Source organism: Mustela erminea, chromosome 15 (genome assembly GCF_009829155.1).
Source record: "Mustela erminea isolate mMusErm1 chromosome 15, mMusErm1.Pri, whole genome shotgun sequence".
Lineage (NCBI taxonomy): Eukaryota > Metazoa > Chordata > Mammalia > Carnivora > Mustelidae > Mustela > Mustela erminea.
The window spans coordinates 84,927,285-84,939,737 of NC_045628.1; the positions used below are offsets into that span (position 1 = coordinate 84,927,285).

The 12,453-nt window shown below is 42.6% G+C and overlaps 1 protein-coding gene across 5 annotated transcripts in view; it reads right to left on the reverse strand.

Moving 5' to 3' along the window:
- Positions 1-1,184: 1,184 nt before the first annotated feature.
- LOC116574359 overlaps positions 1,185-12,453 on the reverse strand; it is a 28,355-nt gene continuing 17,086 nt past the window's right edge. For 2 of the 5 annotated variants that reach the window (XM_032315089.1, XM_032315090.1), the window contains 3 exons: positions 4,179-4,236; positions 3,690-3,915; positions 1,185-2,433 (listed from right to left, as the gene is read on the reverse strand). In XM_032315089.1, the coding sequence (XP_032170980.1) occupies positions 1,401-2,378 (978 nt within the window). In that variant the 5' untranslated portion in view covers positions 2,379-2,433; positions 3,690-3,915; positions 4,179-4,236 and the 3' untranslated portion in view covers positions 1,185-1,400. Of the gene's footprint in view, positions 2,434-3,689; positions 4,237-7,019; positions 7,295-10,537; positions 11,043-12,453 lie in introns of those variants that run through there. The other 3 variants (XM_032315092.1, XM_032315093.1, XM_032315091.1) reach the window with 3 other exon arrangements.

Consider the following 12,453-nt stretch of genomic DNA (forward strand, 5'->3'; position numbering starts at 1 on the left):
TTAAAAAGATTAAATTCATGAGATTTAAGTCTCTTTTCAATATAGGTTTTTTTTCCCCCTACTAACACTTTCTTTAGGATTTTTGAAAAAAAGTATGTTTGCGGGCGCCTGGGTGGCTCAGTGGGTTGAGCTGCTGCCTTCGGCTCCCGTCATGATCTTAGGGTCCTGAGATGGAGTCCCGCATCGGGCTCTCTGCTCAGCGGGGAGCTTGCTTCCCTCTCTCTCTCTCTGCCTGCCTGTCTACTTGTGATCTCTCTCTGTCAAATAAATAAATAAAATCTTTAAAAAAAAAAAAAAAAAAGAAAGTCTTTAAAAAAAAAGTCCGTTTGCTGAATATTTTTCTTTTGAACCTTTCTTTTGGTATTTGTAACATTGATTTGTGGCTCTCCACCAAATAAATTCTTTTACAAAGTATTGCATGATTTAAAAAGATAAATGTTTTTGTAAAGATCAGTAGATTCCTGCCACTGCTCCACCCCCCACCTCCATGGAGTTCAGAATATTCTCTAAATACCTTTTAAATACCCTCTAACAGGAAGGCATTGTACATTAAAGTCTGAAAATGTATTTCTCATTGTAATTGTATATCATTACACTGCAGAGCTGAAGTTTATGCATTCTAAGTTTTCTTATTGCCCAAGATATTTTTTTTCTCTTTGCCTTATAGAAGGTCCTAGCAAAACTTTTTATGGTCAGCTAGAAATTCAAATAACACTAAGAGCAGTGAACTGTTTCTAGTATTATATTTGAAGACGTTTGGTATGTAAGTGTAACTTAGATCATAATATTTACAAGACTCTTACTAAAACTTTATTTTTTGTGTTATAATAGAATCTTTCCTCAACTAAATTGTAACTGAAAATAAGCATTTTATAAGCTAAGTAATAAAAAGTGGCCTTAAATGTAAATCACCAGCTCTGCAGTTGGTTGTTTTTATCGATAGAATCCTTGAGCAGGCTTTCAAAGTAAAACTTTTCATCTAGATAGAATAAGGAGCAAAAACTTTCCTATAGGGGCGCCTGGGTGGCTCAGTGGGTTAAGCCTTTGCATTCAGCTCAGGTCCTGGTCCCGGGGTCCTGGGATCGAACCCCTCATGAGGCTCTCTGCTTGGAGGGAGCCTGCTTCCTCCTCTCTCTCTGCCTACCTCTCTGCCTACTTGTGCTGTCTGTCTGTCAAATAAATAAATAAAATATATATTTTTAAAAACTTTCCTACAAAAGAAGTTTGAGAAATTTCTGCAGCGGCTGTTCTGTCTTTTCACAGATACTTAGAATCTTCAAGTAGCCTCTTCTAATTGTTTCCCGTAGCATTGCTACTACCTCTTGCTGTATGTTCTCCAGAGGAAATAATGTGCACGTTAACCTTGTCTTGTCCCCTTAACTCTTTTGTGCACGATCCTGCTAAGCGGTACCGGGCTTCCAAGAACTGAGAGATCCCTTTGTCTCTGGAGGCTGGAGTTTATCGTTCTCAGCGACGACTTTTCTGTATATAATTGCAAATGATTCTGTAGTTGTCATCTTTGCTTTTACCACACTTGGCAATACCTGTAACGTATCCGACTCCTTAATAGAAACGCAATCCGCACTTTCGCTGTTACTGCTTTCGCAAATCCGCACATCAATTTGCCGGATGATTTCCAGGGACGCGGTGTTAACAAAGAGAGACCCGCCTGGCTGTTTCGAAGGCTCTAAGGTAACGCAGCATGCAAAATTCAACCCCACCAAACACGAAATGGTGAAAATTCCTCCCATTTCCGACCATAAGGGCCAAAGCCTATTCTGACGGAGGTTTTGGCAAGAGGCTGCGCCCTCGGGTGCAGGGCCACCGCGTGGCGGCCCCCGGGATGGTGGCCCGAACCCACAGCCCCCGACCAGACGGCAGCGCCCTCGAGGAGAAGGGAGGGGAGGCGGCGACGGTACCCCGGAGGCCCCGGGAGGGCGACGACGGGGCGGGGCGGGGCAAGCAGAGTGGGGTTGGGGCGGTCGCTGTCCCCAGGCCATTGTCGGGCGGGCTTCTGCAGACGTGCAGCGCGTAGTGGCAGCCGCTGCACAGCCAGTCCCGCGCCCTGCTGCCGGAGGCCACGGAGACCGGAACACGACTCTGCAGGCCCAGCGCGGCCAGCACCGGAGCGCACACCCGAGGGCTTCATTCCCCACTGTGGAAGCCAGGCTGGCAGATCGTCCGTCAGTGCTCTTGGAACGTTTGGACTTCCGTGATGCTTTATAAGGGACATGCCCCTTAGCAAGCGTCCTCTCGCTGGGGACACATAAAACTTCCTGTTTATGGTCCTGTAGGGTACACTGTCCCATACTCCAGGCCCAGCTGCCTCCAAGGTCACAGACAAGGGTCAGAACTCTGCACTGCTCCTTTGCAACCATGGGATCTCAGGGAAGTCATTTAACCTCTGACTTTGTGGATGGGTTTTCGCATCTGAAAAATGAAAATAAGTTTGCGAGGAACAAGTGGGAATGGATAGAACATACTGCGCATAGTGCCTGACCTATAGTAGCACTCCGTAAAGCCTCAGCGAAAATGCATGAAAGTAACCCTGAGCAAAATTTCCTGAGGCCTACACAGTTGTACTTATAAAATTTTAAACCAAGGCAGTTCTATACATACAATGGAATATTATTCAACCCTAAAAAGAAAGGAAATCCTGTCACAGGCTACAACATGGATGAAACTTGAGGACGTTATGCTAAGTGAATATGCCAGTCACAGAAGGACAAATACTTGATGATTCCACTTATTTCCTCTACCTAGAATAGATAACATCATGGAGACAGCATGTTAGGGAGAGAAAAGGGGGAGTTGTGCAGTTGGAGAAGGTGACAAAGTTCTGGAGATGGATGGTAGCTACAGGACACAGCTATTTGAATGTATTTAATAGGATTGACTGAAAAATGGTTAAGATGATAAATGTTATGTTATGTGTATTTTGCCATAATTAGAATTAGAATTTATATATTTTTTTCCAAAAACTAAAAAATGTTTTAAATTGAACTAAGATATACACATACAGGACACAACACCCGAGTATATAATACAACCCATGCATTTAAACACACTTAGGGAACACACCCAGAGCAGGAAACAGATCATTTCTTCATTCCAGAAGTCTCTTTTTTCTTTTCTACATCATCTCTGCCCACCCTTTTTCCGTCGTCATTATTCACTCTAAAATTATTCCTTATGGAAATGAGGGAGACCATGGGAGGAAGAAGGAAGGAAAACCGCAGAAGGAAGCAGGTCCCTAAGGTGACTAATGCGGCTGGCCGTATCCTGTCACAATTGGCTCAAAGCCTTCTTGTGGAGTTGCGGGTAGTAAAAAGAAGTCAGCTGGGTAAGCTCTGAACCTGCCCAGAACCCTACTATGGTCCCTGATTTGGAATCTTTGAGCCACTTAATGAGTTTTCATTAACTTTTTGGTGAGAAAAACAAAAGAGTTTGTAGTTTTTTAAATGACTTAGAGTTTTAATTAAGTTGTCAATAAATATGTGCTAAATATTGAATGGATGAATAAGAATGCCTCCGTTGCTGCACACCATGGGAGCCAAACACATCCAAGCTATTGGATCAAAACTTGCAACTTCTGCAAGACAGTCTTTTGGGTTCTAATAGGTCTAAACAGTCCCTCAATGAAGGTTATAGACACCACTTTCCCGGGAAAAGTGACTCTTATCCGTCTATCTGTGCGCAGCATTAATGTGTGTCTGATGCAGTCAAACATAAACCTAGACATGTTATGTTTCCCCATGGAACTGCAGGGCGTGTCGTCCATAATGTGGGCAAGGGGGCCCTCGTTGCCCTCCCCAGTTATGTAGCCTCCAAGAGCTTCCACTGGACACAAGTTTCCAAATATAGAAAACAGATACTTTTTTGTAGAATATGAGCTGTTCTTCATTCTGATTTTCCCTGAAAGTGTAAAACAAACCAAATGAGAAAAAATCATCCTCAAAAGGCAGTCCTGTCTTGAAAGAGCTCAGAAGAAGTATATACATTTTTAAAATAAATTTTTAGGAAACTCTTCCTCCCTACCACATCCCACATGGACAGGAGGAGGCAGGCAGCCAGGAAAAGGGTGGACAGGAAACAAATGCCACCGAAGAGGGCAGAATGAGAGCACAGCCCCCTGAATCCCAGGGCTCCAACCTTGCAACTCATCATCCCTAGCTTACCGTGTCTGCGGCGGGACAAATGGGATAATGATTACCAAAACACGTGCAGCAGGGTCCCCTGCACAGAAGAAAGAATGGTCTTAAAAACATCCCTGAGTTAAGAATTGTATTTCCAAGATCCTCAAAAGACATTCAGAGAGCACATTATCCCCCATCTGCATTTTAGCATTTATCTAAATGTGTGTGCGCATGTGTGCCTCAGTGTGTGAGAGTGTTTGACTCGGAGGCCGCAGAGACAAGACTCTGCCTGAACCAAGTGTGGACTCTGTTCTCCCTCCTTGCACTTTCACGTTTGTTCTTACAATATTTAGGACCTGAGCCAGACAGAGTGAGAGGCAGATACAAAACCAAATCTCTTTGCACACCATTTGTAGAGATGGGAGCTATGGCAAGGATGGGGCCATAGGAAACAGGTTGAACTTCTGTTTCTCTTGCTCAAAGGTGCTGTGAAAACCCTTACCTCCCCTAGGGCATCCATCAGCTGGTAGGGGAATTAGTGTACCATGCCACGAACCAGGAACAGAACATTCTGAGAGAAAGCAATGGGGTCTGGAAAGGAGGAATTTTTTTTTCTTCTCTTAAGGAAAATCCAGCACCACATCACCTGGGTGGCTAGTCGGTTAGGTGGCTGCCTTTGGCTGAGGTCATGACCTCAGGATCCTGGGATCGAGTCCCACTCAGCCCCTCTGCTCAGCAGGGAGTCTGCTTCTCCCTCTCCCTCTACTCCTCCCCCTTCTCTCTTCCTCTCTCTCAAACAAATAAATATTTTTTTAAAAATCCAGTACTAATATCAGAGATCTAAACACAAGTATGAAGGTTTCCCTTCCAATGTTCACTCAAAGTTTAACTTTGAGACCCACCTGTTATCACGCTAATGATGTCATCAGGAGGCAAGCTCCTTCACCCCCAAACCCCCATCCCCACTTCCGCGGTCTGCAGGAGCTACTGCTCTGTGAAAGAAACCTGAAGGCCTATAATCAAGGATTCATGATCCAGTGTGTGAGGGTGTCCAGCACTGTACAAACTAGAGGAGGAAGACTGAGTGTGTGTGTGTTTGGGTTTGTTTGTGTGTGTTGTCATGAGCAAGGGAGACTTTAATGCACAGAAAGGACTTTACAACTACTTAAATTCCAAATTGATATTTCATTATTAAAGTTCAAGTTAAAAAAATAAAGTTCAAATTCAAAACCTTGTTTTCCTTTAGCCTTGATGTTCATTATACAAATCTTGTTATACTATGTATAAATCTGGTAAACTTTAAATAAAATAAGAATAATCACCTTAGGTGAACCAATTAATTAGTTAAACCAATTAAACTCTTACAATCATTTAACTCTTCTCAAAATTTTGAACTGCATTTATAAATTTAATATACTTGTTTCATTCTTAACTCTTTCAAATGCCTGAATGGCTCAACCTATACCTTGAACTCACAAAACTTTACAACCTCAAGTAACTCTTCAAAAATTGAATAAATGAAAGTAATAAATATAGGAACTTCAAAATTCTTGTGTATATTCCAATATCATTCACACAGTCAAATGCTCTTAAACTTTTTAACTTAAAAATGAGTCTAGGGGCACCTGGTGGCTCAGTCGGTTAAGCTTCCGCCTTGGGCTCAGGTCATGATCGCAGGGTCCTGGGAATGAGCCCCACATCAGGCTCCCTGCTCAGCAGGGAAGTCAGCCTCTTCCCCTCCCTCTGCCTCTCCCCCACTGCTTGTGCTCTCTCTCTAGCTCTCCCTCTCTCAGATAAATAAATAAAATCTTAAAACAATTATGAGTCTATAATTATTATGTGTTTCACATAGAAATCACAAGCCAAATACATTCACTGAGAATGAGTGCTAATACTTATTTCTAAGCTTCCTGGCAGCCAAGACAAAAGAGATCTCCAAAAATATAATTTAATACTCATTATTTGTGTTTACTTTTACTGTTTCTCCCCATGTCAGGCTGAAACTATTATAAAAATGTTAATGATCACCTCTAGTCTTAGTTATTATCTCCAGAAGCAAGGTTTTATTTTGATTTACAACCACAGTGAGCTCTTCTAACTTTTACATACTATGTCATGTTTGTTTGAATAATTCTTTGGACCTGGTTTTAGATTGCATGTAGTGATATTAAAAAACCAATATGTGGTTAAAAAAGAAAGAAAGAAAGAAAGAAAGAAAGGAAGGAAGGAAGGAAATCACAAGCCAATTTTGTCAGATTCCCTAATATGCCAGCTTGTCCTAAAGATTACAAACATATTAAATACCCAATATACCAGTATGTTGTGCTGACAGAAGTAGATCAGTAATTGTCTAAGATCAGGGTTTAGAAAGGCCTGACTGCAAGAGATGTATGGAAACTTTCTGGCGGAATGAAATGTTCTCCATTTTAACTGTGGTGGTGGTTACACAAATACATTTTTCAAAATTCATTAAACTACACCCTTAAAACAGGCTCATTTTACTGTATATTACTTATATGCCAACAAAGTTGATCTAAGAGAAAATATGTGTATGTATATATTCATACATATGTATATATACTCAATGAATACAAACCCTAAGATTGACACCAAAGTACTTAATCTTAAGTTTGATTTATTTATCATCTCTAAATTTAATTCTAAATAATTTCTAATCATGAAGATTAGAGGTCTGAGAGAGGTCTGAGAGACCAGGGACAAGGGAATACCAAGCAATGGAAGCAGCCACAGCCATCTGTGGTTCTTCATCAAGTGTGAAAAGGCAGAAGCAAGAAGTAAGACTGCCCTTGAATTTCAGCCAGTTTGGGACCAGCTGCCGCAAGACATGCTGGTGGACTAGTCAAAGACCAGGACCACACACACCTGCATGCCTGGGGGACTGTCACTGAGTAGCCAAAGTGAGTGTATTCGCCTCCTGGGACTGCTGTGACATATTACCACAAATTTAGTGGCTTAAAACAACACAGATTTCTCTTCACTCTGTTCTGGAGGCCAGGGGTCTAAGACCAATTTCATTGAGGTGAAGTCAAGCTGTTGATAAGGCTGGTTCCTTCCAGTGGCTCCAGCGGAGAATCCACCACTTGTCTTTTCCACTTCATTCATTCATTCATTTCATTTCATTTCACATAGAGAGAGAAAGAGAGAGAGCACAAGCAAGGGGAGTGTCAGGCAGAGGGAGATGGAGAAGCAGCCTCCCCACAGAGCAGGGAGCCTGCCGCAGGGCTTGATCCCAGGACTCTGGGACCATGACCTGAGCCAAAAGCAGACACTTAACTGACTGAGCCACCCAGGCGCTCCTCGTCTCTTCCACTTCTAAAGGCTGTGGGATTCCCTGGCTCCTGGCTGCCTCACTGCAACCTATATCTGCTTCCATGAACACGCCACCTTCATGCACCTCTGCAGCTATCAAATTTCTCTCTGTTGCCACCCTCTTACAAAGACACTGATAATTCCACTTAGGAACACTCTGATAATCCATGACTATCTCCCTATCTCAAGACCCTTAATTTAGTCACTTCTGCAAGGTCCCTTTTTCCTTTTAAGGTAATATTCTCAAATTCTGGGGATTGGGGAACCATTAGTCAGCCCATCAAAGGAGTCAGTGTTTGGGAGTAGATAGATACTTTTTAAAAAAACTTTATTTCATTATTTTTATTTATTTTTTGTTTATTGTTTAAACTTTTATTTATTTATCTATTTATTTTACAGACAGAGACAGACAGCACAAGTAGGCAGAGCAGCAGGCAGAAGGAGAGGGAGGAGCAGGCTCTCCACAGAGCAGGGAGCTCGATGTGGGGCTCCACCCCAGGACCCCAGGATCATGACCCGAGCCAAAGGCAGACACTCAACCAACTGAGTCACCCAGGTGTCCCGAGAGACACTTTTCACACCCTGCCTGAAGTGTAGTATGCCCAGCCCCATCCTTCTTCAACATTTGTACCATGAAATGGATGAAGATACAAAAAGTGTGTTCACTAAACAGATAAGTACATAGGTAATAGGACAGAAGGAACTTGCTGAATGGGATACACAGAGTCCCCCAATATCTTGTCATCCCAGACTGCTGGGCTGTATCCAACTCAGTGAATCTACATAGAGATCAAGGTAAGAACCTGTATTTAGGTCCAAAATCCAGCTCCACAAGTGAGAGATACCCCTGGCAGGAGCACATGTGAGAAACTATGACCCAACTCCAGTGAGCCAGCAGTGTGACATGCATGGGAAGATCGGCAACAGCCCCCAGCCCAGTCAGGAACGCAGGTCCTCCCACTTCTCTTCTGCCCTAGATAGCAGTGAGGCTGAGGGGCGACATTTTGTCAGTGTTGAAAACACCAGAACTACTCTAGAGAGATCTGGAATACCAGATAGGAAATTGATGAAAGAGCTGAGTTGTTTGACTGAAGAGGAAAAATCATCGCTATCCTATGTACGGTCACATTTGCAGGACTGGCATGTAAGATTACACTCAGCTATTTGACACCAAATGGGGGAAAACTTCAGGGAGTCAGAATGGTCTGTGTAACAGTGACAGCTGTCCGAAGAGAAAACTTGCCTGCTGGAAAGTTGTCTGTTCCCTGCTCAGCTGGGGCTGCTCTGTTGGCCTGCTGTGCATGCTCCACTCACACAGGTGCCTTCACCGCTGATGCCACCCCACTCAACCCCCAAATTGGCCCCGGTGGCAGGTCAGCAGATGCCACTGCCGGGTCAGGGTCATATCTGAGGGCAACAGCCCCATTCAGCATGTGGGACCCTGACTTAGCCTCCAGCCACGTCTAGTCAGCCGTTTCACACAGACCCTGCAAATGGATTCCTGACACTTGAAACCAAACGCAGGGCTGCTTTACGGAGTCTGAAGCCCTGATCTCCTTATCTAGTTCTTTACATTCTCATACCCTTTGGGTGTCCGTAACTTAAAGGTGACTTCTTCATATTTGCCTCTGTTTGTTTTTTTTTTTAAGATTTTTTATTTATTTACTTGACAGACAGAGATCACAAGTAGGCAGAGAGTCAGGCAGAGAGAGAGAAGCAGGCTCCCCGCTGAGCAGAGAGGCCAAAGTGGGGCTCAATCCCAGGACCCTGGGATCATGACCTGAGCTGAAGGCAGAGGCTGTAACCCACTGAACACCAATATGCCAAGTTATAATACCAGCCCAACCTCCAACTTACTATTCACCTCTAGAATGAGCCATTTAGGAGGTTAGGAACTTTGGGTATTATGGCCTAGAAGTGGATAGAGGGCCCAGTAAGGATTGCTCCTCATTGTCCCTCTCTGCTTTAGATGGGCTGGGACCATATCTCCATGGACCATGGTTTGGCACATAGTAGGCCCTTATCAGTGACCCAATGAGTGAATGACTAAAAGGATGAAAACTTGGATTCTGCTTCACTGTCTAAACTTCATCTGACAGACTAGAGCATCAAAGAATATCATATCAGAAAAGCTTATTCTTGGGCGCCTGGGTGGCTCAGTGGGTTAAAGCCTCTGCCTTTGACTCAGGTCATGATCCCAGGGTCCTGGGATCAAGCCCCACATCGGGATCTCTGCTCAGCGGGGAGCCTGCTTCCTCCTCTCTCTCAGCCTGCCTCTCTGCCTACTTGTGATCTCTCTCTGTCAAATAAATAAAATTCTTTAAAAAAAAAAAAAAAGCTTATTCTCTTGCCAGGGATGAATAATTCTTTCTGGAAATTCAACTTTAGGACACCTGGGTGGCTCAGTTGGTTAAGCAACTGCCTTTGGCTCAGATCATGATCCCAGGGTTCCGGGATCAAGTCCTGTGTCAGGCTCCCAGCTCCATGGTCAGTCTGCTTTTCCCTTTTACCTTCTCCCCTCTCATGCTCTCTTCTCACTCTCTCTCAAATAAATAAATAAATAAATACTTTTAAAAAAAGAAATTCAACTTTATTGAGATGCAATTTGTGTTTGCCACATGTATAAGCCAAATGTGTATCACCATACTCAAAAACATTTCCATCACCCAAAAAGGTTCTCCTTGTGCTCTTTCTAGTCAATTCTTCCTGACCACCAACTTCAGGCAATCACAGACCTGCTTTTTGACATCATAGAATAGTCTTTTCTAGAATTTCACATAAATGGAATTATATGGTATGAACTCCCTGTAATCTGTCTGTCTTTTTTTATACAACATAATTTTTCCAAGATTCATCTCTGTTGTTGTAGATTTCAATAGTTTGTTCCTTTTATTCCTGAGAACTCCATTATTTGTTCATTTATCTGTTAGTGAACTTTTGGGTGGTATGTTAGGGCTCCCCAGGGGGGAGGGGGAATATACATATATAAATATAAATACAAATATATATATGTGTGTATATATACACACATATATATACTTATATGCCTATAAAATAAGGAATTGCCTCACATGATTATAGAGGCTGACAAGTCCCAATCTGCAGTTGGTAAGCTGAAGACCCCAGAGGGCCAAAGGTATAAATTCTAGTCCCAAGGCCAGTAGACTTCAAGATCCAGGAAGAGCCAATGTTTTTGGTTCAAGTCTAAAGGCAGAAAAAAATAGCAATGTGCCAGTGAAAGGCTATCAGATAGGAAAATTCTATCTTACTCACAGGAGGGTAAGCTTTTTTGTTCTATTTAAGGCTTCAACTGGTTGAATAAAGATCACCCACATTGGGAAGGGCAATCTGCTTCACTCAGTCTACCAATTTAAATGTTAATCTCATCCAAAAACACTCTCACAGAGACATCCAGAATAATGTTTGACCAGATATCTGGGCACACTGTGACCGAGTCAAGTTGACATATAAAATTAACCATCATGAATGGCTGATTTTTAACCCAGTTTGAACCAAGTTTGGGACTATTATGAACATTTGTATACAAGTCTTTATGGAGACATATTTTTTTTCTTTGTAATTTTTTTTATATTTTAACTTATTTTTATAATAAACATATAACATATTTTTATCCCCAGGGGTACAGGTCTGTGAATCGCCAAGTTTACACATTTCACAGCACTCATCATAGCACATACCCTCCCCAATGTCCATATCCCCACCACCCACTCCCGTCGCCCCTCCCCAGCAACCCTCAGTCTGTTTTTTGAGATTGAGTCTTTTATGGTTTGTGGAGACATCGTTTTTAGTTCTAAAAGTGCAATGGCTGGGCTGTATGGTGACTGTACATTTAACTCTTTAAAGAAACTGTAAAGTGTTTGCCAAAGTGGTTGTACAATTTTATATCTCCACCCACAGGGAAGGAGGGTTTCAAGTAGAGCTGCCTAATTCTTGGCAAATTAACATGGAAGATAAATATTTTTATTGAAAATAGAGGAATCATGAAATATATACAAATAGATCTCATATTTTTCATATGCTTTTTAAATATCATTACTCCATGGAATACATCTTTGGCAGTTATTTCAGTGGAAAAGGGAAATCCAGAGTTACCTTTTAGGAACCTGGGTGTGTCAGTTATTTATTTCCACAATAATGCTGCTTAACTAACAGCAATATACAACCATAAACAACTGTTTCATTTATAAGACTGCAGGGTTCACTCTCTCTGGGCTGGACTTTTGCTGTCAGCCAGGACTATGATCACCTGCAGGTTAGCCAGGAAGCCAGGCATCTTTTTTTTTTTTTTAAATAATTTTTTTTAATTTTCAGTGTAACAGTATTCATTGTTTTTGCACCACACTCAGTGCTCCATGCAATCCGTGCCCTCTCTAATACCCGCCACCTGGTTCCCCCAACCTCCCACCCCCTGCCCCTTCAAACCCCTCAGACTGTTTTTCAGAGTCCATAGGCTCTCATGGTTCACCTCCCCTTCCAATTTCCCCCAACTCCCTTCTCCTCTCTAACTCCCCTTGTCCTCCATGCTATTTGTTATGCTCCACAAATAAGTGAACCATATGATAATTGACTCTCTCTGATTGACTTATTTCATTCAGCATAATCTCTTCCAGTCCCGTCCATGTTGCTACAAAAGTTAAGTATTCATCCTTTCTGATGGAGGCATAATACTCTATATGGATCACATCTTCCTTATCCATTCATCCGTTGAAGGGCATCTTGGTTCTTTCCACAGTTTGGCGACCATGGCCATTGCTGCTATAAACATTGGGGTACAGATGGCCCTTCTTTTCCCTACATCTGTATCTTTGGGGTAAATACCTAGTAGTGCAATTGCAGGGTCATAGGGAAGCTCTATTTTTAATTTCTTGAGGAATCTCCACACTGTTCTCCAAAGTGGCTGCACCAACTTGCATTCCCACCAACAGTGGAAGAGGGTTCCCCTTTCTCCACATTCCCTCCAACACAT